This window comes from Helianthus annuus, chromosome 9, assembly GCF_002127325.2.
Source record: "Helianthus annuus cultivar XRQ/B chromosome 9, HanXRQr2.0-SUNRISE, whole genome shotgun sequence".
Lineage (NCBI taxonomy): Eukaryota > Viridiplantae > Streptophyta > Magnoliopsida > Asterales > Asteraceae > Helianthus > Helianthus annuus.
In genome coordinates, this window is record NC_035441.2 from 187068580 (window position 1) to 187096420 (window position 27841).

The 27841-nt window shown below is 42.1% G+C and overlaps 1 protein-coding gene across 1 annotated transcript; it reads left to right on the forward strand.

Annotated features, from left to right (window-relative positions):
- Window positions 1–19719: 19719 nt before the first annotated feature.
- Window positions 19720–20589, forward strand: LOC110880141 (jacalin-related lectin 19). The gene is made up of 3 exons (XM_022128716.2): window positions 19720–19810; window positions 19891–20085; window positions 20165–20589. Exons 1-3 carry the CDS (start codon window positions 19808–19810, stop codon window positions 20453–20455), a joined length of 489 nt encoding a protein of 162 aa, XP_021984408.1. The 5' UTR covers window positions 19720–19807; the 3' UTR covers window positions 20456–20589.
- Window positions 20590–27841: the final 7252 nt, after the last annotated feature.

The window sequence follows — 27841 nt, forward strand, 5'->3', positions numbered from 1 at the left end:
TTAAGTGTGGTTAGGGCCCAACGGGGTCATGACTTATGCAGCGTTTGGGACCATAGCCCTTCAGGTCCCCCAGTCCAGTGTTGCTCCCATGCGCGAATTGCAAGTGGGTGGAATTCTGGACTAGATAAGTGTCTTCCATTCGGTTGATTTTCGAGTGTGGCCCAGCTTTAGCGGTGCGCACACAGTCGTGTGGCTACTGTAAAATATTCACCCTTTGGTGTGACTTCTGTTGGTTAACGCAAGGCGCGCGCGTGTTTAACCTTGTGGAATACGTATACTTGGTGTTTAAATCTTTGTAAACTGTTGTCTACAATATTTGCACGTGTTAATCCACTTTGAGCAGGTTATCGCGAATGAGAATTGGCATATAGTTGCGTCAGGATAATGAAGTGGAAACCCGAGCCTGCGCTAATCCTCCGTTGTGCCACAACAACAATGTGGCGTGAAGTAAGGAGATGTGGCTTGTCTTGAAGAATGTAGGTGTAAACGAAACTTTATTTCAGCCAATGTGTTTTTGCGTATACCCAAAGTGGTGCGTGCATTTGTAGCTCAGTTTACGTTTTGTAAGCGCTTTCATATATGGCTAAACATGCGCGCGTGCGCGACATACACACCTGTATGTAAAGGCAGCAGGGCCGCATGGGGCTTAGCATACTTTCATGTGTAGCAGCAAGCTCGCCTGGAGACTGGCGTGCTCATATCTAAAGGAGCATGTGCGTATAGCGACTTGCGTGCTCATGTGTGGAGCGTCAGGCTCGCGTGGAGACATAGATGATCGTATGTATAACACCAGACTCGTATGGAGACCGACATGCTGGTATGTAACAGAGCTTGCGCGCGTGGCGACTTACGTGCTCGTATGTAGAGGAGAATGCGCGCTAGCGCATGTGTGCTCGCTCGTAAGTAAAGGAGCATGCGCGCGTGGCGACTTACGTGCTCGTATGTAGAGGAGCATGCTGTCACACCCCAACCGATGGCGGAATCATCGGGGTGCGGCACTGAGCGAAACAGATTGTTCAAAGAAATTCCATAACAACTATTATTACCGAATAGTTTATATGTCACGTCCCATACCGTGACCCATAAGATAAATTTAGTTATTACAGACATAGATATTCTTCAAACAAAACATGTTCCGACAACTCAGATTTAATCATATAAGTATAAATTGTCTTGGTTTCTAGACTCTTTCCTAGCCTCGATTTCACAGCAGAGAGAGAGAGAGAGCAAGTAAGCATCCTAAACACCTGTCACATACGTTAAAATAAAGTCAATACATAAAATGTAAAGGTGAGCATACCAGTTTGATAATAGCATATAGAGTTTCGAATAGTTTACGCATAACCAGCACGTACACAGAGGGTAATGATGCATGTAAATTATCGACATGGACCTATCAATACCAGTGACTGCGGGTTGACTGTCCGAGACAGTTCGCAATACATGATCACCACCGTAAATCATGAAAGTAGATTGTCCTTAACAACCCCCGTGTGAACGGGTGCTGAGTCCAAACTATAGTACTACGTTGCTAAGGCAGGTAGACAGCTTTCCACGTGTAAACATAATAACAAGCATACATTTAATCACGTAATACATGCGATCGGTTAGCGTTCCAATAGTTTGTATAGAGTGTTCTATTGTGATTTTGATAGGTAACGTATGTAACACCCAAAAGTGCTAAAGCAAAAAGGGTGCGAGTATACTCACAGTGATTGATTGTGGATTGAAGGGAGCGCTGAGAGTAAGATTAGCCTGAATAGTTCGATAGCATAACGATAAGTAACGCGGAAAAGTAAACAAGTATGGGTGGATCGAATGGGCTGGTCGATCGAACGGCAGGTTCGATCGAACGGCCTGTTCGATCGGCTGGTATATCCGATTGGACAGTCCTGTTCGATCGGCCGGTTGGCTCGATCGGCTGGACCATTCGAGTGGATTGTTTCTTCCTCTGGTGTGTTTGTGTTAGAGGATTTGAACTTTGGAAGTTTTTGTTGCAGTATTTGAGAACACTGAAGTGTTCCTACCTTTCAAGTCGGTCGATCGAGCGGTTCGCTCGATCGGCTAGCTCACTCGATCGGCTAGGAGTTTCAGGGTTAGTCCTCAACTGAATGTCACTCGATCGAATAGTCTGTTCGATCGGATGGCATTCCCTACTAAGAACAAGTTGTGAAAACGATCAAGTGTTGAAGCATAGTATCTCATAATCCGAACAGTAATGTTTACCCATCGAGTGACCCATTCGATTGAACATTACTTCGTCAATACTATACTTTAAAAGTTTGGGAGTGTGGGACCATGTGCTAGCCGATCGGCTGGCCCGGTCGATCGGCTGGCATGTCCGATCGGCTGGGCTGTTCGACAGCCTAGCCGTTCGGCTAACATTTTCTGACCTGGTCGGCCTTTCGTCTAACACTTGGTTGTTTGTTTATTTGTCATTCTTTCAAGGCATCTTGACAACGTGTTGAACTATGATAACCTTCGTTTCTACTTGTTTCCTTGGCTCGAACAGGAATCACCCAAGTCCGGCCGGTGAACGGTTCAGAGTGTCGGTTTAGAGTTTAACCTATATCGGGTTAACCTTGTATATAGAATCCGAATCTTGAACCCCTTAACTGTTAGAAGGATTGGTTAGCCGGTTCAAGCTCCGTTTCTATGATTTGAAAGCATTGAGTGTAAAAGAGTTGAAAGAAAGTTGGAAATCCTTCTTTCACTCCTTTACATCATGAAATTGTTTAGATCTATGATGGATCTTAACTTGTTTATGTGGAAATCGGTTAGATCTAAGCTAATCATAGTGGAATGAGGCCAAAACATGATGTTCTTCAAGAACACCATGATGACATCACCCAAGAACACTTAGATCTTGGTGATTTCACGGTTAGAATCCAAGTTTTGAAAGATAGAAAGGTGTAGAATCAAGTAATGATAAAAAACGTACAAGAATTAGAGTGAAAACTTACCGGGATTGAGAGAAATCTGAGAAAAGGTGAAGAATAGGAGCTGGCCGGTCAGAACTTTCCAAAAGTGGAAATGAAGACAAGGACAGCCCTATTTATAGGCTTCCAAAAGAGGAAAGTGGCAGCCGATCGGCTGGGAGTTCCGATCGAGTGGGCTGCTCGATCGGCTGGCAAGGTGCTAGCCGATCGGCTGGCCTGTTCGATCAGGATGCTTCCTGTTCGATCCGCCACACACTTTGAGTATTTTGTGACGATTTTCGACGTTTCGATTTCGATGGACGATGATACGATTTCAATAGAGTTCCTAGTCAAATTACTTTTAGTCCCAACCACTATATCTAACATACAATCTTCTATAAGTCATACTTCGTTGTCGGTTTCGATTAAATTCGATTGCCTTTTGAGTTTCGATTCGATTTTCGATTTGATTGCTTGAATACCACGCCAAACATAAAGTAAACACGCACAATTAACACATAAGGCACACACACACGTATAACAATACCATAATTCGCATAATTCGAGTCTCGAGTTCGATTGATTGTTAGATCGGTTTGATTGCTGATTTGGTTAACTTTATCGCATTGTTACTTCCTATCATTCACAGTCGTAGATCGGTTCACATTAAAACACATTCGATTACCTCGATTCTTGCTGATTACAACACTTACTCCATATAATACAACTAAAACACAAAATTGACTATCTACACTCAAAGAAAGTCAAGGTTGACTTGGACTTTGACTTTGACTTTGACATTCGAAAACACGGGGTGTTATAGCCTCCCCTTGTTTAGGGAATTTCGTCCCGAAATTAGGCTCGAAGGCTACACAACACCGTGATTTACCAATTTGATGCTTCAGATCTATTTATTTAAACAACTGCGGGTACTTGGCCTTCATGTCGCTTTCGAGTTCCCAAGTGAACTCCGCGCCTCGTTTGCCTTCCCACCGGACCTTCACGATTGGGATGCGAGAGCGCCTGAGTTGCTTGGTTTGGCGATCCATGATTTCGACAGGCTTTTCCACGAAGTGTAACGTTTCGTTGACCTGGAGATCGTCGAGTGGTACGATTAGATCATGATCAGCAAGGCATTTTCGGAGGTTAGAGACATGGAAAGTCGGGTGGACGTTACTGAGTTCCTCCCGTAATTCGAGTCTGTAGGCGACTTTTCCGATTCTTTCCAGAATCCTAAAAGGTCCAACATATCGAGGCGCGAGTTTCCCTTTCTTGCCGAATCGGACTACACCCTTCCAAGGTGATACCTTTAGGAGTACGTAGTCACCAACTTCAAATTCAAGGGGCTTGCGTCTTTTATCGGCGTAACTTTTCTGTCTGTTCCGAGCTTTTACCAAATTGTCTCTTATCTGGTGGATTTTGTCAGTCGTTTCTTGTAGAATCTCGGGACTGGTTAGTTACGAATGACCGATCTCGTGCCACACAATAGGCGATCGACATCTTCTACCATACAAAGCCTCAAAAGGTGCCATTTGGATGCTGGCATGATAGCTGTTATTGTACGAGAATTCCACTAATGGCAGGTGTTTGTTCCAACTGCCACCAAAATCTATAACACACGCTCGGAGCATGTCTTCAAGAGTACGGATCGTTCTTTCAGTCTGTCCATCGGTTTGAGGGTGGAATGCAGTACTCAGATTAAGTGACGTACCAAGGGCCGCTTGAAACGTTTCCCACAATCGCAAAGTGAACCGAGCGTCACGATCTGAAATGATATCACGAAACGTACCAAGATTACGAATGATCTCGTCGGTGTAGATTTGGGCTAGTCGTTCCACCTTGTAGTCTTCTCGTATCGGCAAAAAGTGGGCTGATTTCGTTAGACGATCAACTATGACCCAAATACTGTCGTGACCTGATGGCGTGGGCGGGAGCTTCGTTATGAAATCCATAGCTATACTCTCCCACTTCCATATAGGTATCGGCGGTTGTTCGAGTAAGCCAGAAGGTCTTTGATGTTCAGCCTTGACTCTTGCACAAGTTAAACAGCTTCCAACGTACAGAGCGATATCCCTTTTCATACCCGGCCACCAGTACTTATAACGAAGGTCCTGGTACATCTTATCTGCACCGGGATGAATATAATCCCGGGATTTGTGGGCTTCGTTCATGATAATCTTTCGCAATTCGGTCCGCTTAGGGATCCAATTTCGGTCCAGATAATAGAATATCCCATCTGATTTGCTGCCTAACTGAGCTCCATCGTGATAGATCCTTTCTTTCTTCAATGTACGCTCGTTGAAGCAAGCATGTTGGGCTTCGTGGATAAGGGCTTCGAGGTTGTGTTGTGCTTGGATGTTTCGAGTACTGAGCACGTAACTCTTTCTGCTCAGAGCGTCAGCAACCACATTCGCCTTGCCTGGGTGATAACGAATCTCACAGTCGTAATCATTGAGGAGTTCTACCCATCTGCGTTGACGCATATTAAGCTCTCTCTGATTAAAGATGTGTTGTAAACTCCTGTGATCAGTGTAGTACACTTAGTGCCATACAGGTAGTGTCGCCAAATCTTCAATGCAAAGACAACCGCGCCTAGCTCGAGGTCATGGGTTGTATAGTTCTTCTCGTGGATCTTGAGCTGACGAGATGCGTAGGCTATAACCTTGTCTCCCTGCATGAGAACACAGCCGAGACCAAGGTTAGAAGCATCACAGTAGACAATGAAGTTGTCGCTTCCGTCGGGCAGTGTAAGAATCGGTGCGTTGCATAGCATATGTTTGAGGGTTTGAAAGGCAGTCTCTTGTGCGTTTCCCCACACAAAAGGCTTGTCCTTATGGGTAAGAGCGGTAAGCGGCACAGCGATCTTGGAGAATCCTTCGATTAATCATCGATAATAGCCCGCCAGTCCGAGGAAAGAACGAACTTCCGACGGGTTCTTAGGCGTAATCCAGCTTTTGACAGCTTCAATCTTCGCAGGATCGACATGGATACCCCGACTATTCACTATGTGACCCAGAAACTGAACCTCCTCCAACCAGAATTCGCACTTGGAGAATTTGGCATAGAGTTGGTTCCCCTGAAGTAACTCGAGAACCAAACGTAGATGTTGCGCGTGTTCGGCTTTCGATTTGGAATAAATCAAGACATCGTCGATGAATACGATGACAAAACGGTCAAGATAAGGCTTACACACGCGATTCATGAGGTCCATAAAAACCGCGGGTGCGTTGGTTAAACCAAAGGGCATGACAACAAATTCGTAGTGGCCATAGCGGGTTCGAAAAGCAGTTTTAGGAATGTCTTCCTCTTGAATTCGTAGCTGATGATATCCTGAACGCAGATCGATCTTAGAAAAACATGCTGCACCTTGTAGCTGATCAAACAAATCGTCAATTCGGGGCAAAGGGTATCGGTTCTTAATGGTTAGCTTATTCAATTCCCGATAGTCGATGCACATCTGGAACGATCCATCCTTCTTTTTGACAAAAAGGACTGGCGCGCCCCAAGGAGAGGTGCTTGGGCGAATAAAGCCTTTTTCGAGTAATTCCTGGAGTTGGTTCGAGAGTTCCCGCATCTCAGATGGAGCGAGTCGATAAGGGGCTTTGGCGACGGGGTTAGCTCCAGGAATAAGATCGATACGAAAGTCGATATCACGACTTGGTGGTAGTCCGGGAAGGTCATCAGGGAACACCTGAGGAAATTCACGAACCACTGAAACATCTTTGACTTCAACTTTCTTTTTCTTTCCCTTCTCCGCTACTACGATGTTGGCCAAGAAGGCTCGATATTCCTTGCGGAGATACTTGCTGGCTTGAATACACGACATAAGCTTGAGACCTTTCGACGTTGTTTCACCGTAAACACATAGAAGATCACTATTCGCGAGCGAGAATCGAATCATCTTTTCAAAGCACACAACTTCAGCATGGTTTTCACAAAGAAAGTCCATGCCTATTATGACGTCAAAACTTCCGAGTTGCATCGGAATAAGGTCGATCGAAAAGATGTGATTGTTGAGTTCGAGGGTACAATCACGGAGTACTGAGTTAACGGCAATAGTTCTTCCTGTAGCAACTTCGACTTCGAATGACGAGGATAGATAAGAGCGCTTACAACTAAGGAGCTTCTCGAATTCAAATGACACAAAGCAGTTATCGGCTCCAGTATCAAACAAACATGATGCATAAATACCATTCGCAAGGAACGTACCATTAACCACGTTGTTATCCGCCTGAGCCTGGCGGGCATTGATGTTGAAAGTTCGGGCATGGGCTGCTTGCTGCTGCTGCTGAGACTGCTGTTGTTGCTGGGGCTCTTGCTTGACTACCCTGTTCGGGCATCTGTTGGCAAAGTGGATAGGGTCACCACATGCAAAGCAGACTCTAGCATTGACTGCTGGTGCTAGAGCTGCTGGTTGACCTTGAGGAGCAGGGAGTAGAGCTGGGTTGACAGTAGCTTGAGCTGGGGCTTGGCGAGGACCATAACGGCAGTTCGCAGTGAAATGACCGTAGAGGTTGCAGTGAGCGCAAAAACGACAAGCTAGACCCACTGGATGATGATACGAACATGTCGGGCAGAGTAGGTGAGGGCCGGTGTATGCACGCTTTGCTGGCGGTGCATTGATCACTGGAGCTGAACGCTGGTGCTGCTGCTGTTGAGCTGGCACAGATTGTAGGGGAGCAGCAGTGGTCGCGGCAGCACAGCTCTTGTTGCTGGAGCTGTTGTTGTTGTTCTTCTTCTTCTTCCTTCTTGAAGACTTGGAGGATTGAGTAGGTGAGTCGGTGGGTGTTGCAGTGGCTTGATGCAGAGACTTGGTTTGCTTATCCCAGAAACCTGACTTGACTCGCTTATCGTTGATCTCAGCGGCGAGTAGGTAGATTTCCTCGATTGTTTCTGGCTTGGCGGCGTGAACGAAGTCGGCTACACAGTCGGGTAGAGCTCGGATGTACTTCTTGATGGCTTGATCTGAGGTCTTGACTTGATCAGGACAGATAATGCTAAGCTGCTTGAAGCGAGCAGTGAGAGCAGCGTTGTCTCCATCCTTCTGCTTGATTCCCCAGAACTCGTCCTCCAGCTTTTGGCGCTCATGAGGAGGGCATAATTCTTCGATCATAATCGCTTTCAACTCCTTCCATGATAGCCCGTAAGCTGCATCATTTCCGCGCTTGTTTCGTTCGGCCGTCCACCAGTCTAGAGCACGGGACTGGAAGACGCCTGTAGCATTGAGAGTACGGAGATGCTTAGGACATCCGCTCTGGCGCAGAGTGACTTCGACCGAGTTGAACCAGTGAAACATGGTTGTTGGACCATCTTCGCCAGTGAACTCTTTTGGTCCGCATGCTTTGAACTGCTTGAAGCTGAAAGCAGCCTTTCTTGAATCCTTGGAGATCTCAGTTCGGGATTCTTCTGACGACTTGCTAACGTTTTCATACACCTCACTCACAGCTTTCGCCACGGTTTTGGAGATGATAGCAGCGAGACGTCGGTCTTTCTTTTCTTGGCGGGTCAGACGTTGACGGGATCCAGATGACGACATGGTCTGCAACAGACATCGTCACAGGACTCAACACAACGTAATCGAATCTCTCCTCACACGTCTACTATCTAAAGCTTAGAATCACGTCGAGACACATAAGCACGTAAACACATATGCACAAAACCACAGACGCACGCAAGCACAGAAGCACATAAGCACAAAGTCACATAAGCACGAAAACACGTAATCATTTAACCACAGAAGTGGTCAGAAAACAGAAACCTATCCTTCAAAGTTCGAGTACTGTTCGAATATTGTATCGAATAGCCTAGCTTAGTCGTACAGCACAGTATAGTATGGTATCGTCTAGATTCGCGATAGCTGGGTGTCGTTTAGGGATAGAATAATAGTGCGAGTCGCGTGTGTCGATTGAAATTTGGTAGCAAAATCGAATAACATCCCGAAATAAAACAGAGAAGCAATTATAAACACAAAGCAAAAAAGGCACACATAAACACATAAAATCAACAAGAGTACCAGACGACCTTGTTAAATTTGAAACATATAAAATCGAGAGATAGATTGTCTGCGGCTACTAGACATCGACTACCCATGGCAATTCGACTATTCGCAGTAGACTTGTCGTCACTTTCGACTCTAGAGGTCGTGTTTCTGCCTCGATTCTCGGGCATTCCACACGCGTTCCCTAGGTCATACTTGTGAGTTCAGGTCGTTGGAGTCCGTCGATGCCTTGGTGAGATAAGTAAGTACAGAACAAACTGCCAAGGTCAGGGTTTCACCCCTTGGCTTAGCAATTTCTTCCTTGTTTTTAATAAAAATAGAGGAAATTATGCGTCAAAATATGGATTTCACTCCTGATTTGGTATAATCTCCCCCTTGTTTGTTGGTAAAAATAATGAGATGAGCATGAATAACGAAATAAAATCGGCATAAGTCAGGCAGTTTGGTCAGGAGTTTGCGGCTTTCACACCTATTCCCAACTAAATCTACCGACTTTATTTGAAAATTCGAGTGCAGTGATCGGGAAGAATTACAGAACAAGGCACATAAACTGGGTCTGATGGTTCCTAACTATAGTCTAGGTCTCTAAGACAGCGACCCGGACTAGGTCGTGTCTGCCTAATTCCCTATAGTTATGGCTCTGATACCAATCTGTCACACCCCAACCGATGGCGGAATCATCGGGGCGCGACACTGAGCGAAACAGATTGTTCAAAGAAATTCCATAACAACTATTATTACCGAATAGTTTATATGTCACGTCCCATACCGTGACCCATAAGATAAATTTAGTTATTACAGACATAGATATTCTTCAAACAAAACATGTTCCGACAACTCAGATTTAATCATATAAATATAAATTGTCTTGGTTTCTAGACTCTTTCCTAGCCTCGATTTCACAGCAGAGAGAGAGAGAGAGCAAGTAAGCATCCTAAACACCTGTCACATACGTTAAAATAAAGTCAATACATAAAATGTAAAGGTGAGCATACAAGTTTGATAATAGCATATAGAGTTTCGAATAGTTTACGCATAACCAGCACGTACACAGAGGGTAATGATGCATGTAAATTATCTACATGGACCTATCAATACCAGTGACTGCGGGTTGACTGTCCGAGACAGTTCGCAATACATGATCACCACCGTAAATCATGCAAGTAGATTGTCCTTAACAACCGCCGTGTGAACGGGTGCTGAGTCTAAACTATAGTACAACGTTGCTAAGGCAGGTAGACAGCTTTCCACGTGTAAACATAATAACAAGCATACATTTAATCACGTAATACATGCGATCGGTTAGCGTTCCAATAGTTTGTATAGAGTGTTCGATTGTGATTTTGATAGGTAACGTATGTAACACCCAAAAGTGCTAAAGCAAAAAGGGTTCGAGTATACTCACAGTAATTGATTGTGGATTGAAGGGAGCGCTGAGAGTAAGATTAGCCTGAATAGTTCGATAGCATAACGATAAGTAACGCGGAAAAGTAAACAAGTATGGGTGGATCGAATGGGCTGGTCGATCGAACGGCAGGTTCGATCGAACGGCCTGTGCGATCGGCTGGTATATCCGATTGGACAGTCCTGTTCGATCGGCCGGTTGGCTCGATCGGCTGGACCACTCGAGTGGATTGTTTCTTCCTCTGGTGTGTTTGTGTTAGAGGATTTGAACTTTGGAAGTTTTTGTTGCAGTATTTGAGAACACTGAAGTGTTCCTACCTTTCAAGTCGGTCGATCGAGCGGTTCGCTCGATCGGCTAGCTCACTCGATCGGAAAGCTCACTCGATCGGCTAGGAGTTTCAGGGTTAGTCCTCAACTGAATGTCACTCGATCGAATAGTCTGTTCGATCGGCTGGCATTCCCTACTACAAACAAGTTGTGAAAACGATCAAGTGTTGAAGCATAGTATCTCATGATCCGAACAGTAATGTTTACCCATCGAGTGACCCATTCGATTGAACATTACTTCGTCAATACTATACTTCAAAAGTTTGGGAGTGTGGGACCATGTGCTAGCCGATCGGCTGGCCCGGTCGATCGGCTGGCATGTCCGATCGGCTGGGCTGTTCGACAGCCTAGCCGTTCGGCTAGCATTTTCTGACCTGGTCGGCCTTTCGTCTAACACTTGGTTGTTTGTTTATTTGTCATTCTTTCAAGGCATCTTGACAACGTGTTGAACTATGATAACCTTCGTTCCTACTTGTTTCCTTGGCTCGAACAGGAATCACCCAAGTCCGGCCGGTGAACGGTTCGGAGTGTCGGTTTAGAGTTTAACCGATATCGGGTTAACCTTGTATATAGAATCCGAATCTTGAACCCCTTAACTGTTAGAAGGATTGGTTAGCCGGTACAAGCTCCGTTTCTATTGATTTGAAAGCATTGAGTGTAAAAGAGTTGAAAGAAAGTTGGAAATCCTTCTTTCACTCCTTTACATCATGAAAATGTTTAGATCCATGATGGATCTTAACTTGTTTATGTGGAAATCGGTTAGATCTAAGCTAATCATAGTGGAATGAGGCCAAAACATGATGTTCTTCAAGAACACCATGATGACATCACCCAAGAACACTTAGATCTTGGTGATTTCACGGTTAGAATCCAAGTTTTGAAAGATAGAAAGGTGTAGAATCAAGTAATGATCAAAAACGTACAAGAATTAGAGTGAAAACTTACCGGGATTAAGAGAAATCTGAGAAAAGGTGAAGAATAGGAGCTGGCCGGTCAGAACTTTCCAAAAGTGGAAATGAAGACAATGACAGCCCTATTTATAGGCTTCCAAAAGAGGAAAGTGGCAGCCGATCGGCTGGGAGTTCCGATCGAGTGGGCTGCTCGATCGGCTGGCAAGGTGCTAGCCGATCGGCTGGCCTGTTCGATCAGGATGCTTCCTGTTCGATCCGCCACACACTTTGAGTATTTTGTGACGATTTTCGACGTTTCAATTTCGATGGACGATGATACGATTTCGATAGAGTTCCTAGCACGGTCGGCTCTGGGCCCGGCAAACCCGTGCCGACGCCCGAGGCCCAAAATTTCAAAGGGCCCGAAAATTCTTTATAAGTTTGTATATATTTATTAAATTATGTATTTAGTATATTTATCCGTTTATTATGCAAAAAAGTATTGGTGGTGTAGTGGCGAAAACTATCTCAAAATAATGCAAAGGTCTCAAGTTCAAGTCTTTCCTCCATCACTAAGTTTTTATTTTTGTAATTCATTTACACTTAACCATAATTTTGGGCCCAGTTCTTTTTATCGCCCGAGGCCTAATTTTTTCAAGAGTTTTCGGGGACGGCTCTGGTTCCTAGTCAAAGTACTTTTAGTCCCAACCACTATATCTAACATACAATCTTCTATAAGTCGTACTTCGTTGTCGGTTTCGATTAAATTCGATTGCCTTTCGAGTTTCGATTTGATTGCTTGAATACCACACCAAACATAAAGTAAACACGCACAATTAACACATAAGGCACACACACACGTATAACAATACCATAATTTGCATAATTCGAGTCTCGAGTTCGATTGATTGTTAGATCGGTTTGATTGCTGATTTGGTTAACTTTATCGCATTGTTACTTCCTATCATTCACAGTCGTAGATAGGTTCACATTAAAACACATTCGATTACCTCGATTCTTGCTGATTACAACACTTACTCGACATAATACAACTAAAACACAAAATCGACTATCTACAGTCAAAGAAAGTCAAGGTTGACTTGGACTTTAACTTTGACTTTGACATTCGAAAACACAGGGTGTTACACATGCGCGCTAGCGCATGTGTGCTCGCTCGTAAGTAAAGGAGCATGCGCGCGTGGCGTCTTACGTGCTCGTATGTAGAGGAGCATGCACGCGAGCGCATGTGTGCTCGCTCGTAAGTACAGGAACATGCGCGCGTGGCGTCTTACGTGCTCGTATGTAAAAGAGCATGCGCGTATGGCGACTTACGTGCTCGTATATAGAGGAGCATGCGCGTATGGCGCATGTGTGCTCGCTCGTAAGTAAAGGAGCATGCGCGCATGGCGACTTACGTGCTCATATGTAGTGCGTCACCAAACCTGCAAAATTTAGTATCAAATGCTGGTGTGTCATGAGATGCCCAGTCGTATATTAGTATTTCTCGAACTTAAAATAAGTTGACAAGATATATTCTAATAAAGAGTGACATATGGAACACACTGTACCGAAACTTTGTCCTTAGGAGAAGTGCTCGTTCTATACATCCATACTCCGTAATATGGGAAAGCAATTTTGAACCTCGAAATGGTGTTGCACCATTCCGGTCACTCAGTTTATAGATGCTAAATAATGTTAATAGTATTGAAATCACAAGATAAATAGTCCAGTCACTATAAGGGACCGACATGTAAACATGAGTTTTACCAAACCACGACCATAAATAAGGAGCATGCCCATATGTGCTTGTAAGTTATGCACCCATGATTGTACACTTTGTACACGTTGTAGCAGATGAAAATTGACGTGTGGTTCTGTCAGGGCGATGGAGTAAGTATCTGAGCCTGCTCAAAGGACCTACCATTGGAAATACCTTTGTGCATATTGAAGCATCAAGATGGGGCTCCGCGTGGAAACCGTTGCGCTTCCGGAAGATTGCGATACGCACTTGGAGTTTTTACGTTTCCAATTTGTTTCCGCGTGAACCCGAGTGGGACGCGCATTTGTAGTATAGTTCGAACATATGGTAAACATAACAAAATAATGTAAAGATCCGCTGTTCTAAAAAAAATGAGTCTTCCACTTCTCTGGAATGTGATTTATAAACAACAGTGGGAGTCCTTTTACAATTTGAGGCCAGTCCAACCCCAAAGTCATAATGGGAGTTTTAATGGTTACTCTAAAATCCCATTATGAGATGGAAAGTATTTGAAAGTTTTTTTTTTTGGGATGGCCTCTAACAACCTTTTTTTTATAAACAAATGTCCCATAAAAATGTAAATGCTCTATGAGATGATGTAAAAATGAAAGATAAATATGTGCACCCAATATTTAATGCCATATATTATAAACCACAAAGCTTTTTCAGCTTTATACGTGCACATGCTTCACATAGCAAGTGGCATCTTCATATGTATTCTTTTTTTTTTATAAAAATAAACCAAATTGTTTTGTAGGCAACATGGGACCTACACCCTTTATAAAAATAACTATCGATTGCATTGAAGACAACCAGCAAAATATAACCTCAATACAAGATGTCCTGGTTGCTTTCCATTTTTCCAAAAAAGGAAAAAAAAAGATGTTATATAAGAAAACCCAGATGAGAATTCGTTTTAAAAATTGAGGCAAGTATGTCGGACTGTGGATTTTTCAGGCACCACGGAGTTTGTCCATCGTGCGCGCGAAGCTCCTGCATGCGCGGACCCTTGTCAAGCTGCGTCAAAACGTCCGGTAAGGTATTAAGAGCAGCAAAGGTTAGAACGCTTGGGCGAGCGGCAGAGCGCTTTTGATGGCACCAGTGATGAACTACCGACGCGCGCGGGGGTGGCGAAGCCTTTATACAGCATGCGCGGACGCGCGTGTGTGTATATCCGCCATGATGGTGCGATGTGGGAAATCTCCTGCCGGAGTTACATCTAGACTCGCCCGGGCGCGGAATGGAGGTCATCCCCCGTTATACACGTTCACGTGCGCACAACAGTGGAGCTTGTCCGGCGGGGCTTGCTCGCATGCGCGCGCGGTGCCGGAAGAGATGTCTGCTATGCGCAGTGGTTTTTTCACTCGAGCCTTTTCTTAATGTGAAGTATGAACGTGGTTGCAGACTTTGTAAATAGACAACCATATTTCTTTTGAAAACGACATGTTAGTATCAGAGCATATATTGACAACTGTAGCTGTTGACAACTTTCACTCGGTTTTATAGTGGAGCGTTGGTTCAACTGAAGAAGCCTGGCTCCAGCATCGGGTGAAGACCGGTTCCGTTGAATGGCGAGTGGTGCGGAATAATATCATCGACTAAGGATAATGTTCTGGTGCGGATGCGCGGGTGTCACCATATGGAAGTTCACCGGAGACGTACAAAACAAGATCTGTTGCAAGGCTGGCCGGAATCATGTCCGCGCGCGACGCGCACAAATGGGTGGGGATCATGTCGACATGCGCGCGATGGCGGAAGCTTGCCCCGATAACGCACCATGCGCGAGTGGCGGAAGCATGCCGGTCATTGATGTGTGAGACTGCGCATGAAGGTTGCATGGTGGTGAAGCCAGTCTTTGCAGGCATGGTGGTCGTTGACGGGCGCTGGGTGATGGAGCTTGTGCACGCCATGCGCCGCCGCGCGTGTGTGTTTATCCACTCATAATTATGTAATGTAGAAAGTTTCTTACTGGAGTTGCACTCAGACCCACATCACCCCCGGTGCGCGCCGCAGCGGAGTTGGTCCGACGGAGCTTACTCGATGCGCATGGGGTGTCGGAGTAGAGGCCCGCCATGCACAGTGGGTCTTTTTTTTTTCACTGAAACCTTCTTTTTAAGATGAAGTATGGACATGGTTTGAAGATTCATTATAGCTTGAAAAAGCCTTGTAAGAAAACAGAGGTGCACCTCTTCGTAGCTGAGAATTGTGCACCCATTTCAAACAAAATGTAGTTTTGAAGGGTTTAGGCACTAAAATCTTGTAAGGGTGAAGGCAGAGGTGATGCTCTCATTTATTTTTGGGTGAAGACAAAAATGTGCAGGTACATGTCAGACAACTTTATATAGTTGTTTACAGCTGTCTTGTAAATTGTTTACAGCTGTATATGTTTTGAAATTGAACGTATGTCAGGAACTCTACTTTTTATTATTTACCAATCTAAAATATCCTGAAATTGAACTTTGATCATCAAATAATAAATTAACAGCCATTTTTAAAAGTTTAGGGCTTCTAAAGGTGACGTAAGAAAGGAATTTGCAATTTCTTCCTTTTGCCCTACCTCGTTTTGATAGAAGATTGCGTCAAAGAAAAGCAAATAACGTACCCGGTTTTTTCTTTTTCATAAATCATGGCTAATCCTCGTTAACGGAGGCATAAAACCCACAAAACTTGGATCTTGAAATTATAACTTGAGAAAGTCTTGTACGGCAACAGATCTGAGCTCCCTTGTACATGAGGTTGTGAACCCCCTTTGAAACAAATGCAGATCTGAAGATTTTTAAGCACTAAAATAAGTGAAATACCACAGATCTGGCCCAGTTCATTATCCGGAGTGGGCCTCAAAAGTTGTCTAATCCCACGGATAGAAAATGACCCAGATGCATCCGCCACTCATTTCCACAGATCCTCTTCTTCAGTGATGTTGATTTTATCCAATAAACTTGAAAGATCCATCATCTCCTTTATCTCCTGTTGTTGGTAAGGGCACCGGGCCCAACTAAATGCCACATATCGCACCCCCTCTTGAACCTTAATCCGTCCCGCAACCAAGGTTTCTTGTTACTTTCTAGCTGGAACAAGGCTGGAAACATAACACATAGCGGCACATCTGAAACCAGCAATCCAACCAGAACAAAGTGCCCAAACCATTCCCCACTGCTGCCCAAAAGCAACACCCCAATTCGATTCCTAACGCCGATAAATCCTTAGCAATGCCAACTATCTGTTTCCACGAACCTGTCATGGATATTTTAACCGGCACCGGAGACCAAGACCTGTTATTGTGATGAATGCTCCATACTACCTTTTTCCAAATGCTATTATTATCCACCTTGAAACGCCACCACCACTTGGCAAGGAGTGCAAAATTAGCTTCTTTCAACGAGCCAATACCCACCCCTCCCGCCTCTTTCGGAGCCATGATATCATTCCATGCTACCCACGTCACCCATTTATGTTCCGGTGTGTTTCCCCACAAGAAATCTCTTCTTAGTCGTTCTAATTCCTTTAAAATCTGTACTGGTGCTCTAAATAGTGAAAAGTAGTAAGTAGGCGGTGCGTTAAGTACTGATTTGATGAGTGTCAACCGACCCCCGTATGATAGTGTATTTGCCTTCCATACCGAGAGCCTATTTTTGAACGTGTCCACAACCGGCCTCCAATTACAGACTAAATTCATATTAGGGCCCACTTGTAATCCCAAGTACTTGAAAGGGAAGGCACCCCTTCTACATCTAAATATTCCGGCCATAATAGTTACCTCCACCTCATTAGTACCGACCCCAAACACACTACTCTTTCCCAAGTTTACCTTCAAACCTGAGGCCAAGTAAAAGCAACGCATGACCCAATTTATGTTCCGTGCATTCAACTCCGACCACTCACCCAAAAATACCGCATCATCAGCATATAAAAAATGTGATAATACTGGGCCCTGAGACATACACTGAATACCTTGGAAAAGTCCCGATGACACCGCTTTTTTGACAACCCCAGATAGTGCCTCTATAGCAATCACGAAAAAAACCGGAGACAGTGGATCCCCTTGCCTAAGCCCCCAATGGCACACGAACTCTTGGGTTAGAGATCCGTTCACCAAAACCGATGCTTTAGCCGTTGTCACTGTTGCCATAACCCAATCAACCCACTTATTCGGGAAGCCCATCTGGCACATAATAGATCTCAAAAAGGCCCAATTTAGCGTATCGTACGCTTTCTCGATATCCACTTTAAAAAACATACCTTTTTTCTTCACCTTTTTTAACCACGCCACCACTTCATTCAGGATAATCGGCCCGTCTAAAATACTACGGTTCGACAAGAAGGTTGTTTGTTCTTCAGAGATAAGCTTATGGATTACAACCTTCAGTCTATTAACCAAGACTTTAGAAATAACCTTCTTGATACAGCCAATAAGGCTAATGGGTCTAAAATCTGTTAATCCACTAGGGTCATTACACTTAGGAATCAAAGCCAAGAAAGAAGAGGTGCACCCACTGTTGATCGAACCTTTCTGATGAAACTCATTGAAAAGCTTGACGAAATCCTATTGAAACCCATCCCAGCATCTTTTAATGAAGCTGAAATTAACCCCATCCGGTCCTAGCGCCCTATCACCATGACAATCCCACATAGCTCTTTTAATTTCCTCCAACGAGAACGAACCAACCAAGGCTTCGGCTTCATGACGAGACAACTGTACCAAATTTGGGCAAACCTACGATGGCCTGTCCACCATTGGTTCAGTGAACCGCTCCCCAAAGAAGGCCGCCACATAGTCTTTGATTAAAAATGGATTATCGACCCATTCTCCATCTATACGTAGACCACTAATCCGGTTGTTAGTAGTATTCGCATTTATGACCCATGAAAATATGCAGAATTTTCATCTCCGTCTACCGCCCACCTAATTCGTGATTTCTGTTTCAGATCCATAGACTTCATCCTGTCAATTTCTAGCACATATTTTTTGAAAGTGGTCCTGGACGCGAGTTCATCGTCCGACCTCTAGATTCAGCCACAATATCCAATGCTTCCAACTTGTTCAAATTTTCGACATACTGGCCCCTTTGTTGCTCTTTACAGTTTGACACCCACTCCCTAACTCTCTTCTTGACCCACTTAATTTTAACCCCCAAACCTATGTCCGCGGGACCCGTGAAGCGGAATAAAGAGCATTGCTGATGAACATATTCCAGAAGACCAGACCTGGAATTTCCAATTACGAATTAAAAATTCGTGTTGGAGTGGGGCCAAAGTCATGAGGAATAGTCGAGAGAATGACCGGACAGTGATCCGAACGCATGTAGTTTGCGATAGTTGTATCCGTGTGTGTAAATCTAACTTTATGTGGTTTGTACTTTGTGTAGTGGGTCTTTCTCAAGCGCTCTTTCACCTCCTAAAATCTGAATATTCGTACTCTTATTTTAGTCTTCCCAATGTGTTATTATTTTTATAATTCGGTTTGTAGATCATCCTTATTTATTTTAGAAAAAGAAAAGTTGTAATATTTTCCCTACCAAATTAAAACAACCTTAATGATTTTATAAGAGATTGTGTTTCTTCAAAAAGAATTTTGAAAAAAAAAATGTATTCTAACTTAAAATCAGATTATTCATAAAATTGTAAACAACCTTAAATCGTAATACCCTTTTTACGAAACATGATGGAATTTTTATAATTCAACGTTAAAGGTTTAGTATTTTAACATTTTAAGTTTTGTTTGAATGAATTCTTTTATTCGGTTTAGTGTTCTAAAAGGAGTATGTTCTGGTTATGTTTGTTAAGTTAGAAAATAAGCTAAATATATACCATTATGTTCTGATGTTGATACTTGATAAAAGAACATTTTTGTATATTATGAGTGTATAATATAATTTTTTTTTTCTGTTAATGAATTAACTTCAGTTATATTAATTCTAAACGGGTTGGAAAAAAAAAAGTAAAATCATTAAATAGGACTAAAGTCATCCAAAATGTATTTTAATAAATAAAACCCCATGTATATCTATTACTCAAATAACTAGTTTATCATTGAATTAATGTATACATGTTCAATTGTATTTGACAAGTTCACGAATTAAAAACTATAAAATATTGGACAAAACGTGTTATGAGCACAGCCGGTCGGACCTCTACCATTTTATCACCACTAATGCAAAAGGGAAAGCAATATTCATGGACTGGGTGGCCCAAAAGGTTTATTATATATATTCAACCTCCTGTCTAATGTAGATGCATGTTTTGTATACATAAACTATCTTATAATGGAACCAGTATCTTGCATGTTTTATGTATGTAACACAAAACAAAGATCTCTGTGGTGGAATGGAATTGATAGAAAATCGGAATTGGAATAAATAATGAGATCAGAATCAGATGCTTAGCCCAATTGTACTTTGTTTTGCAATATATACACCGATCGCAATTTGTTTGAAGCATAATCCATCATTCACAAACAGATTATTAATCCTTCTTTGGGGGTATATTTTTCAAGCAAATTTCTGGACTCGTCATGGTATGAATCCCTTACTCCGGTTCACCTCTAATTTACAGTTTTTTTTAAATAAATTTGTAACTAGTATTTAAATACCAAAGGATAAGAGCAAGCAATTGGGATCATGGGGAGGAAATGGAGGAGATGAATGGGAAGATGGAGCACACAATGGAGTTAGAGAAATAACTCTAGTATACGGAAGCTGCATCGACTCAATCCGTGTAACATATGATAACAATGGTAAACCCTTTCTCGCTGAAAAACATGGTGGCTTTGGTGGAACGAAATCAGCTCAGGTACATACATTCTAACCAAGTCTCCAGGTACTTTATAGTTGGAAACTAATTTATGTAATTTCTTATGGATTAATTTTAGATTAAGCTGCAATTTCCTGAGGAGATCTTAGTAAGTGTTAGTGGGCACTATTGTCGTGTGGTCTATGGAGGTAATCCGGTTATTCGATCGCTCACTTTCAAGACCAACAAAAGAACACTTGGGCCATTTGGGGTCGAAGAAGGAACGCCCTTTAATTTCTCAACAAATGGAGGCCGCATTGTAGGTTTTTATGGGCGAAGCGGGTGGTTTCTAGATTCACTTGGGTTCTACTTATCAAGGCCAAAACCAAGCCTAGGCCAAAGAGTATGGGCTATGTTTAAAAGGTTTTGAACCCTCTTTCTATTAAAGATGGTGAAAATTGAAAACCATTGGGGGCATATGAGTACCATAGCTAGTCTTAAACCAAAATAAATTGTTTGTGTACTTTGTTATTGATCAAACATAAGAAAAATTGATTATAATGATAAGTCGTATCGATTATTAATGTGCAAATTGTGGGGCATCTAAGGGCCCGTTTCTATTATCATAATTGTAATTCCAATTTCTTTGAAATCCGTAAATCAAACGACCCCTAATGATATTATTTCTATTATCATAATGTCTCTTAATTCTCATGTTATTATTTAAGAAAAAATAATTGATCAACCTTAATTTATTTGACTCTCCTTTACATATACTTATGCATTAAAAAGCTATCTATATTAATATTAGTCAGTGACACAACTTTAATTAAGTGGACAGATGGTCTAAAAATAACACATTTTTTTCTGCCCGCTCTATGTTATTTAAAAAAAAAAACCCTGAAAAATTTCTCACAACTCTCTTTCCCTCCCTCCCTCCTCTCTCTTCATCCGCACATAAAATCTTTGATAAAGATTAAAACAAACAGTTAAGGTAGCGTTTGGTATGCAGGAATGAGAGATGTAATGGAATGGACAATTGTGAGGGAATGAAGAAAAGAGTGTGTGGTTGGTCGATGGAATGAAATCGTCCATTCCAAAATGCATTCTATTCTCTCAAAATCATTCCATCTGCCCCCCTCCCCCTGTTTTTTTTTCCATTCCATTCCCTCTTCACCCTTCATTAACAACACCACAACCCACCACTCTTGCTACCACACACACCACCACCACCGTCATCTGCCGCCGTCACCCACCTCCGCCGCCACCCGCCACCGCTGCTGCCACCACCTACCGCCACCACCCACCTTCGTCCTCGCCGCCGCCGTCGCCGCCACCCATCGTCGCCACTGCCGCCTCCGGTCATCGCCACCACCCACCTTCGATCATCGCCGCCACCATTGCCACCGCCACCTCCGATCGCCGCCGCCACCTACCATCGCCACCGTTATCAACCGCCACCTCCGACAACCGTCGCTGCTGCTACCACCTCCGACCACCCCTGCCACCACCATCGCCACCGCCGCCACCTACGTCCACCGTCATCCACCACCACCACCGTTGTCACCATCCACCGTCGTCTCCACCCACCACCACCACCACCGCCAACCGTCGCCGCTACAACTGACACCTAGCACCACCTCCCATCATCGCCCATCACTGACCACCGCCATCTGATTTTATTCCTTCATCTTTTTTCGCATACTAAACAACAAAAAGTAATTGTATATTCCATTCAAACATGGTAACCAAACAAGACATGGAATGGTAATGATCAATTCCATTACCACATTCATTCCATTACCTCATTCATTCCATTCTCTCGTCCCTTCCATTACCCCATACCAAACAGACCCTAAATGTCTGGTTGGTCTTTGTGGTTTGCAGATATTAAAGAGTTGATCCCAATGCTTCAATAACTACAAAGTTGGTCACAGTGATTGTAATTTTTGCACTCATATGGTCCTTATCAGTAACTTGTGTTAACTTTCTCAGTTAAATGTGTGTGCAGTTACTAATTTACCCATGAACAATTTAACTAAAACACAAATAATAAAACAATTAAAAAAACATAAATTATGCATATACCCACTCGCAGCTCCGACTGCGGACTGTTGAGAATGAACAGAGGTGGGGGGAGGCTATGGTATCACCCAAGCACACATCAACCTCCATAATCACTATAGGGCCTTTAGTTTAGCAGGGATTCCTCGACAATGTAGGATTTTGCAAGATAAGGGGAAAATTGGGTTGCAAAACTTCTAGAATTTGTTTCAATGCATTCATATCACTGAACTGTTCATCGGTTCCTCTCATCTTCAATCTCTTCTTCAACTTTCCATCCATTGTCATTGTTACTTGATTCTGCAAACTCCGGGGAGATGTTCTAGAACATTCCGTCTTCAAATTATGTGATCGATTCGGATGTTTCACTTGAAAATTGTTGCAGTTAATGTCTCTATATTTCGAGTGAACCAGATCTCTCGAAACCCTATACTCTGAACCCGGTCTCGGTTTCTCCGGTATATATATATAAAAGTCTGTATGTTTTTAAAGAAAAAAAACTTAAAGGGTCTGGATTTATTAAACAAAAGCTTTAAAGTCCAACTGTTTAGAAGTTGAACTATTTTTGCCAATCAAATTCAAAAGTCTAACTGTTTTAGTGTGTAGTGGCAGAGCCGGCCCAATGGGTATATGAACCTAGGCCCAGGCCTAGGGCCACCAATTTTCTGATAGATTTTCTTTATAAATTTGAAGGGCCACCAATTTGAAGGCCCAAATCTCTTATCTGTGAACGTAAACCTAATAACCCAATGGCACTAACAGACGTTTGAAAGCACGTGCTGTGGTTGCAGAAGCCAAAGCGGCGACCGTCTCTAAGATACGTTTGAGTTTACGATATGGAACTGAGCAATGAGTAATCAAAGTATCAGACACGCAATAATCATGGCATCAGGACTTTGCATCGCTAGGTAACATTTAACTACCGATGGCTTTCACTCTGTTCAGTTTTGCGATTTTCACACTGCTGTGCTCACTCCACTCAGTTTTGCGATTTTCACTCTGCTCAGTTTTGCGATTTTATGGTTGACGATTTAATCTTGTGGCTCTCACTCAGGTTAGACATTCACATCCTCATTTATTGAATAGGGAACTAGGGTGTGTTTGCCAATTTGAATCTCTTGTTTAGGGATTATGTTTATTTCATTATTTGTTGATTTTAATTTGTTGAATTAGGGCTAATTTGCTGATTTCAGTTTGTTATTTAGGCCTTTAGGGTTTATTTGATTATTTTAAATTGTTGAATTAGGGCTGATTAAGTTGTTGAATTAGGCTAATTCGTTGAATTAGTGCTAATTTGTTGAATTAGGGATAATTAGCAATGTCAAATTTTTAACTACGCCAATTACACTATGTTCCCGAGTCATTTAACAGGGGGGAGGGGAGGGGAAGGAAAATTTTCTCTTCTAATCTCTCCAATTTGGGAGGATGAATATATGGTTATATTTGGTCATATTTTCTTCCCTTTTCCCTCCCCTCCCCCTGTTAAATGAAACTCGGGAACATGGTTTTTCATATTTTCATCTATTTTCCCTCCCCTCCCCCTGTTAAATGAGTCTCGGGAACAAAGTGTTATAAAATTTTTAGTTTATAATTGCCGGTCCCAAGCCCGGATAACGTAGGAGGGTTTTATTACTAAATATGTTGAAAATGATAATTTTGCAAAAGGGCCACCACTTTGTAGTTCGATTAGGGCCTCAAAAAACGTAGGAACGGCACTGTGTAGTGGATTAATGACTTGGGCAAATCAATAAACATACATAATGGATTAATGAATAGATTCCAAATTTTTTATCTCGCACAGGGCTATTTTTTTTCTTTTTTGTGATTTCCGGAGACGGTTTTGTGCCAAGTGTACTGAAATGAGTTGACACAACTTTTATCTGTAAGAAAACTTTATTTTGGCATGTGGGATACTTGATTAATATATTTACTATATGAGAACTTTTCACCAATGATTTTTGTTTCAAGTTCGATCCATCCGATGAATACAAATATTGAATCTTTTTAATTCAAAACACTAATTAACTAGTGTGTTTTATTAACAAAAACATGTGTTGGAATGGAACCGGATCAATATGGAATCGATGCATGTTTTATGTAACAAAAACCTGTGCTGGAATTATATATGGTTGCCATGTTTGTATTTCAAATACAAAATAAATGCCGAGGAATTATCCCTACAATAATTTACCAACTTTCTATCATGTGTATTTTTCGGTATTCAATTTTGTATAAAATCTATTGCATATAGTATAACTATTCTATGCTAATTTCCATTATTATTATTAACTATTTTATTCACATCATATCTAACAAAATCTTTGACTCGTGATCATGGTATGAAAACCCGAGCACCTATGGAATGAGAAGGGAATCTGAATATGAATACGAACATGTTATATGCATGAAGAATGGAATAAAAACTGATAGAATGCCAAACATTGTGCTACTATGTATGCTCTATATAAGACATCAAATTGTTTCCACGATTATCATCACATCTTTCTTTTCAGTTTATCTTTTGTAGGTCCCTTTTGTCGGAGGATGACGAACCTCAAACCTTGTTATACTAACCCACTAGCGAGTGCGGAATCCAAGCTAGCGAGCAAACCGGGATTAAGCAAGTATAAGCACAAACACACACGGGTTCACCGATTAACACAACTTGTATTAATGCAAATGAAGGTTTCGGTTACAAGCACAATGTTTACAAATCTAACATGTAAACTCTCAAAGTGTGTGTGTGAGTTCCGGACAGAATGCTCTCAAGAAGACTCTCTCTTTTGGTGTGTGAATCTGTCTAAGTGTCTGTCTGTGTGTCTCCAACAAGTCTAATGAACTCAACACAATGCATGGGTATTTATACCCATACACAGCAGGTCATGTCCGAAGGATCCGATAGATGGTCCGAAGGATCATCTATCGATGACAAGATGTTCGAATGATCAGCAATGACCTCGAAGGATGATCCTTCGAGGTCTAACAATCGAAGCATATCTTTCGATTACCTCGAAGGATCAACAGTATCCTTCGAGGAGCTATCCTTCGAGACAGACAACTACTTTCTAACTGTTTGACCAAGTCAAACCGGAGGATGGTTGACTTGGTCAACTTACAGACTTAGAACATCGTTTATATACAGACCGAATACAGACAAAGTACAGACACAAGTGCACCAACAAACTCCCCCTTGGCTGTAGCTTTGTGTTTATCTTCTATAGTTGTAGACTCGTCTCGAACTTCGACGGTCTTTGGTCTTCGAGTTCTCAAAACTCTGATGTCCTTTCAAGTCTTCATTGTCGGAGGATCTTCAAAGTCTTCACGTCTTGAAAGCAGAGAGTGTATCAACAAACTACCCGTATCATGTAGGAAGTGTGTTGACAAACTCCCCCTTAACATAAGCTCCCCCTTGAGTTATGCTCGTGAAAAGACTTTATCTTTATGAAGTGAGATCCTTGTGGTGTTGATGATGGCCAGCGGCAACTCGATCATCTTCATCTTTTGAGCGCCTTCTCGTCGTGTCTTCATTCCAGAGCTTGTCATCGACCATGTTCTCCTAGCCTTTAGAATCTGCACATGCAAGAAATCTAAACGCGTAATGAGAACAACTGCTTGGAATATAGTATAACCAAATGACACACGAATGACCATGTCACAATCAAACACCATCCGACAGTTTGAAAGTTTAATAAATTTGTCAATTTTAGTTTTTAACTTTCAAACATGCAAATTTTTGACCGTTTATGAAGATTTAGTCAGTTCGGTTTTCAGTCAGGTTTCAGGTAACGAAGACTTGAGCTCCAACATCGTACGATCGAAAATAAAACAGAAATAAAATCTTTTTGGCTTTTATAAAGTTTATATTAAAACACACCTAAAATCTTTTTGGTATTTTTGAAATTTAAAAGACAACAATTTAAAATCTTTTGAGTGTTATCAAATGACATCACCGCTAATGTCGTGCTGATATGCACCAAACGACGAAACTGTTTAAAAGAAAACAATAAAAGTTAAGCAGTAAATAAATAAATATATACAAACATTCTTTTTGTGAGTTTCGAGGGTAAGAGAATCATATCAGTGTACGGTCATGCTAAAACACTCTTGTTGTTCAGTTAGTTAACATTAAGATAAGCATCCTATAACGATTATCGGTATTGTTGTCCACTTAAGCTCAACTTATCAGATGTAATCATGGCGAGGGGATACGTTAAGGTATGATTTATACTTACCGACCGGTGTTCATCCACATCACGACACATTCCCGTATCAAGGTATGCACGAGAGTTCATCTTACCGGTGAGTATACTGATTATCATCTGTTTGACCGTATAAAATGTGAGATACTCACTTATTTTGATTTGAAAACAAGCCCTATGTGATATAATCACTTATTGATGAGGAACTTGATTTTCATATGCATGAGGGCACAGGTGCAAGTCCGTGAACAGGTCAGTACTTCCGTACAGCAGAGAGACGAACTTGACACCCGGATAGATGTGATATTTTTATCACTTATTTGTTTGGACATGTGATTGTTTATCACTTATTGAGGTCGAATGTAGTATGAATATGTACATGTATGTATAGTATCATGGAAGATCTAGACTTGCGTCCCCGTTATTTTTCGGTAAAAGATACAACCATGATACCCAGATGATAAGCAGCATAAAGACCGAATATCTCAGAACCTCGGCAATCTATCAAACGAAATTTCGGTACTAAGACCATATGCCAATGAATGGTTCCCACCTGGTCTTCAGTCGATTAAGATTTATATCACCCTGCACACTTTAAAATGATTGTGAGCCTACCGATACATCTTATATAGAGCTGCTTATCGTTTTTCATTTAAGATTTAAAGAGGTTTGGATAGACCACTGATGTACTATCATTTTCTCTTTTGCTCGCCAGGAAACTCATTTTTGTTTTTCTATTGTTTTTGTGTTTTTGAAATTTTTCGATGTTTTTGGATTTTCAGATTTTGGATTTACTCCCCCTAAAATCAATAAACTAAGACAAATTTAAAACACACAAAGATTTTTACAAAAATGATTTTCCGATGTTGGTTTACTCTTGTGCTTGACCTTAATGCCGTTTACCAAAATTAAGTTTTATCAGAAAAGATTTAACAAATTTTGGAAAAGTGAGTTGGCATGTCGGTAAGCGGTGCGGACCATGACAACATTGATGAGTTTCATATTGAAACAATCACGTGTGAGGTGATATCCGAGATCAACGTGTCAGGTTAAAGAGTGCTGTTCGAGATAATAATAGTTCACAAAGTAGCTTAAATATCGACAAGTATAGGAGAGATTAAGAATTTAAAGGCGTATCCTGCAACTGTTCCGTGCATTGCAAGGAATCTAAGTACTCCCCCAACTTGATATTCACCCGGTGTGAATTTCACGGTCGATTTTGCAGCTACTGAGAAATCTCTTGACAGCAATACAATCATAAGCCTCCGGGTCCGGCTGGTCTTCCACATTTCACCAGCGAAGGTCTTTGACTTTCTCTTTCAGAAATGGTGTGCGGATGTTCAATCCACGCCAAGGCATCGACACACATTTCACTTCATTCGTTCCTGTGGACCCGATCAAAAACCATAATGACCAAATTTTGACACGTTCTTCATTTGGTCGAATTTTGCAACTTCATTCAACCACATTTTCTTTTTCTTTCCTCTCTCTCCATCAAAGGCAACAATTTCTTCTGTCGCCTATCTTGTGCAAGGACATTTCACTATCAACAA